At 49.5% G+C, this 4,888-nt stretch overlaps 1 protein-coding gene across 1 annotated transcript; it reads right to left on the bottom strand.

The window, feature by feature from the left end:
• Positions 1–216: 216 nt before the first annotated feature.
• LOC119300998 (ferritin-1, chloroplastic-like) lies at positions 217–2,583 on the bottom strand. Its single transcript, XM_037577900.1, has 8 exons — positions 2,218–2,583; positions 1,924–2,007; positions 1,779–1,839; positions 1,590–1,677; positions 928–989; positions 763–828; positions 576–639; positions 217–493 (listed from the first exon to the last, which is right to left on the bottom strand). Exons 1-8 carry the CDS (start codon positions 2,517–2,519, stop codon positions 450–452), a joined length of 771 nt encoding a protein of 256 aa, XP_037433797.1. The 5' UTR covers positions 2,520–2,583; the 3' UTR covers positions 217–449.
• Between the last annotated feature and the right edge of the window lie 2,305 nt (positions 2,584–4,888).

Below are 4,888 nucleotides of genomic sequence, written 5' to 3'. Positions count from 1 at the left end.
AGCGGCAGCCTCCGAAGTGCCCAAAATTTTCACGAGAAGCCATTTTTAGGGCTGCCCTAAAATTTGGAGGGCATTTTTTTGCCTTCTCGTGCGCTAAAAACAGCCGTGCCCTGCATTTTTAGAGGCTCTAGCCAAAATTTGGAGGGTATATTTCGTTGCAACCGGGCCCTTCCTAAATTATCAGCCAATATTTGTAAAATAAGTAGACAGGCTGCAAGATGTAACAAGATGCATAAATTTAGCAAGATTAGAGCAGAAGACTGGCATTTAAGAGCGTGGCACATCTCCCTTCGTTTTATTTCAAATCCCAAACCCAGCGCAGCATAGCACCCTACAAACCCCACTGCAAAAATCCCTCAAAACCACATCCAGTGGTTGGCTTATCTGTCCACTACTTGACATATCACACCTACATCCTCCATTGCCCGTAGTCGTCGTGTCCGTGTCCTTCAAGCTGCCTCCTCAAGCAGCATCTGGTCGAAGTGCCACACTCCTGCATTTCATCCAAACAATGTAAGAAACCGTGGAAACACAGACGATAGAATTGATGCAGCAGTGTCCAGGAAGATACTGACCGTGGCCTTTGCCGACTCTTCTCAGCTGCGACACATACTCAGAGATCTTCTTGATGGCGTCAACCTTTCACATAAATTTGAGGTGTTTCTACTTAGTAAAATACACAATAAACATATCTGAATAGCAAATGTCGTATGCTACATGTCTTGTTCTGTATTTAACCCGAGAGTATGGAAGTAGGTTTACCTGCTCCTGAAGGAATTCACTCTCAACAAAGTCGGTCAGCTGAGGATCATTGCACCTTGTAGCTACCTGTTAATATGGAGCACCTCATTTTAGATTCTGTGACGCAACATTGCATATCCCACAATAATTTGACTGTAAGTAGGCATGGAAGAGCGAGCAACTTACACTGTGCAGGTTGTGCAGTTTCTCATTCACCAGCTTTTCAAGAGCTAGAGCCAACTCCATTGCTGACATCACGAGAGAGGCACAAGTTAAAACATAGGGTATCAGGTCAGGTGTTGCTTTGCTAACAAATATAGCCATCAAAACTTATGTATCGAGTCAGGGAAACTATTAATAATAATGATTACAAAAAGCTTAGCTACTTTGTGTTACGATACATGTTTTGATTTTTCTTCCTCTTCATGCAGTTTAAATAAAAGCTTCTAAAACACAACATATATTACAAATAATCAAAAGGCCATCAAATAGCTGTGAGTGTAGTGAGTACAGCACGCAGCTGATACCCATCTGAACAATATTGAGAGATCTGACCTCTCCTCAACAAGCCCATTAATTTATCCTCCCCTAAAAGAAATGATGCAAATCCTAACTCATACAAACAGATTCACCCTAAGGTTTACTGAACTTTTGCAAAAACATTGAGTTTTTGTCAGTGTTCCTGATCTGGCAACACATCTAACCACTCCAGACAACTCAAGTTTCACATGAACAACCAGACACTCGTTATCACACAATAAGCACATCACATGCATTCCCCATGTAATGTAAAGCACTGTAATAAAATGCAAAGACGTTCAGAATAAATCTACAAGGAAGAAACTTACCATACAGGGCATCGCCTTTCTCAGCATGGTCGAACTCGGTTAAGGGTGTGACAATTGACTGGAGCCTCACCCTCCCTCCACGTTTGTTCTGGTCGACACATAAACACACGAAGCATGAGTATATAACAGCACGGGGCAACGACCAGGACCAATCAAAGCTAGCAATTAGAGAGGTAGCGAAATTGATACCTGGTACTCCATTAACTTCTCGGCGTGTCCCCTCTCCTCGTCGCTTGATTCCTTGAAGAACCTGCAAGAACAAGCGCTCATCAGAACACTGTACTGTAACGAATCCACCGGGCCAAATTTGGTGGTGCGGTGAGTGGGGACTTACTTGGCAAATCCCTTGAGAGCAACGTTGTCGCGGTCGAAGTAGGCGAAGAGGGAGTGATACGCGTACGAGGCATTGTACTCCACACTGCGATGGCAATTTTAAAGATTAAATCAACAGTTCATCCATTTCGTATTGAAATCATAGCGGAAACAGAGTCTCTTTTATGGCAGTTTAAAACGGTTTCACGATCCGTACACGGAAATACTGGTAAATCTCCGCATGATTCGTCAGAGAAACACGCACCGGAGAAGAAGAAGGATTCATTTTATTTTTACCAAGCGGAGCAACACTCACTTGATCTGCTCGTTGAGGGCGGCCTCGCACTCGTCGACGAACTTGTGCCTGGCGAGCGACTGGTCCTTGCCCTGCGGCACGAGGGAGAGCTCCCCCTTGAGCTCCTCGAACGGCTGGAACATCACGCCGCTGAGCACCTCCTTCCCCTTCGCCGCGGCCCGGCAGCAGACCGCCGACCCCGCCGCAGACGGCAGGGGCCCCGGCAGCCTCACCGAACCGGCGGCGAGCCCCGCCCCGGAGAGCTGGCCAACCGCTGCGGCGGCGGCGGCGGTGGCCGGAGACGGCGCAACCCTAGGCAACATCTCGAACCCGAACGGCGGCGGCGCGCTTGCTATTCCGGAAATTGTGGGAGCGGGATTTGGTTTGTGCGGTGGAAGGTGGGAGAGGTGGGGATGGGGATAGATATAGGCGCGTGGTGGCCGCGGATCCGCGGCACGTGGACGGCGGAGATGGGCTGGGAGGGGCGGGGGCGCGTGGGGTGCGCGTGGCGGGCGAACGCGCGGGCGGGGATATTTTGGGCTGTGTGGTGGTGGTGGAGCCCGGTGGCAGCGGAGGTGGAGCGAGTTCCGCCGGTCGTGTAGGGAGGAGAACGAGCATCTGGTTTCGTCTTCTCTTTTATGCAACATTTATTATTCGGGATTTGTTTGATGTTTTTGGACGTGCATTTACATTTCTTTATGGACAAGATTATCTGCTGTGATTCTTATATGGGTGGAAGTAATGTATTTAGCTTCATCTTTTGCTACTTTCGGCACGAACATATATGCTAAGTCATTGGTGTACACTCGCAAAAAAAAAGTCATTTGCGTATGTTTACAAGCCATAAGGGTGGTCATGATGGAAGGCTATCATAGTAGGGAGTAACTTTAGGTCAAATAAAGATTGAAACACATGCAAGTATTAAAAGAAGATTTGTATTGCCCAGCTCGTGACACTTGGCTTGATCTCTGTGCCGATAGGGATCAGGTGGCTTGCCCACAGCCAGTCACGTTGTAACTTGCGGGCACCCATCTGTTTGATCTGAAATTGGACAACCTAGATCAAGAACTGTACCAACAAGCCATTGTTCATGTTTTCTTGTTCGTGATGTGACGCAGACCGGGGTATTGTAGAAGTGCACTGTAGCTATCTCACCGTTTATGGTGATCCTTGATTGGACGTGTTGGGGAACGTAGCAGAATTTTAAAATTTTCTACGCATCACCAAGATCAATCTATGAAGTCATCTAGCAACGAGGGAGAGGGGAGTGCATCTACATACCCTTGTAGATCGCGCGCGGAAGCGTTCAAGAGAACGGGGTTGATGGAGTCGTACTCGTCGTGATCCAAATCACCGATGACCTAGCGCCGAACGGACGGCACCTCCGCGTTCAACACACGTACGGTTGGGAAGACGTCTCCTCCAACTTGATCCAGCAAAGGGGAAGGAGAGGTTGATGAAGATCCAGCAGCACGACGGCGTGGTGGTGGAAGCAACGGTGATCTCGGCAGGGCTTCGCTAAGCTCAGGGAGAGGGAGGAGTGTCACGGGAGGGAGAGGGAGGCGCCAGGGGCTAGCGTGCGGCTGCCCTCCCTCCCCCCCACTATATATAGGGTCCCTAGGGGGGGCGCCGACCCTAGGAGATCCAATCTCCAAGGGGGCGGCGGCCAAGGGGGTGGCTTATCCCCCAAGCCAAGTGGGGCGCCCCCACCCCTAGGGGTTCCAACCCTAGGCGCAGGGGGAGGCCCAAGGAGGGCGCACCAGCCCACTAGGGGCTGGTTCCCCTCCCACTTCAGCCCATGGGCCCCTCTGGGATAGGTGGCCCCACCCGGTGGACCCCCGGGACCCTTCCGGTGGTCCCGGTACAATACCGATTACCCCCGAAACTTTCCCAATGGACGAAACTTGACTTCCTATATATAAATCTTCACCTCCGGACCATTCCGGAACTCCTCGTGACGTCCGGGATCTCATCCGGGACTCCGAACAACTTTCAGGTTACCGTATACTAATATCTCAAGAACCCTAGCATCACCGAACTTAAGTGTGTAGACCCTACGGGTTCGGGAGACACGCAGACATGACCGAGACGACTCTCCGGTCAATAACCAGCAGCGGGATCTAGATACCCATGTTGGCTCCCACATGCTCCTCGATGATCTCATCGGATGAACCACGATGTCGAGGATTCAATCAATCCGTATACAATTCCCTTTATCAATCGGTACGTTACTTGCCCGAGACTCGATCGTCGGTATCCCAATACCTCGTTCAATCTCGTTACCGGCAAGTCAGTTTACTCGTACCGTAATGCATGATCCCATGATCAACCACTTGGTCACATTGAGCTCATTATGATGATGCATTACCGAGTGGGCCCAGAGATACCTCTCCGTCATACGCAGTGACAAATCCCAGTCTCGATTCGTGCCAACCCAACAGACACTTTCGGAGATACCTGTAGTGTACCTTTATAGTCACCCAGTTACGTTGTGACGTTTGGCACACCCAAAGCACTCCTACAGTATCCGGGAGTTGCACAATCTCATGGTCTAAGGAAATGATACTTGACATTCGGAAAAGGTACAGCAAACGAACTACACGATCTTTGAGCTATGCTTAGGATTGGGTCTTGTCCATCACATCATTCTCCTAATGATGTGATCCCGTTATCAATGACATCCAATGTCCAT

The sequence above is a fragment of the Triticum dicoccoides genome, chromosome 5A (assembly GCF_002162155.2).
Source record: "Triticum dicoccoides isolate Atlit2015 ecotype Zavitan chromosome 5A, WEW_v2.0, whole genome shotgun sequence".
In the NCBI taxonomy this organism is placed as follows: domain Eukaryota; kingdom Viridiplantae; phylum Streptophyta; class Magnoliopsida; order Poales; family Poaceae; genus Triticum; species Triticum dicoccoides.
This window is presented reverse-complemented; position numbering and strand designations above follow the sequence as displayed.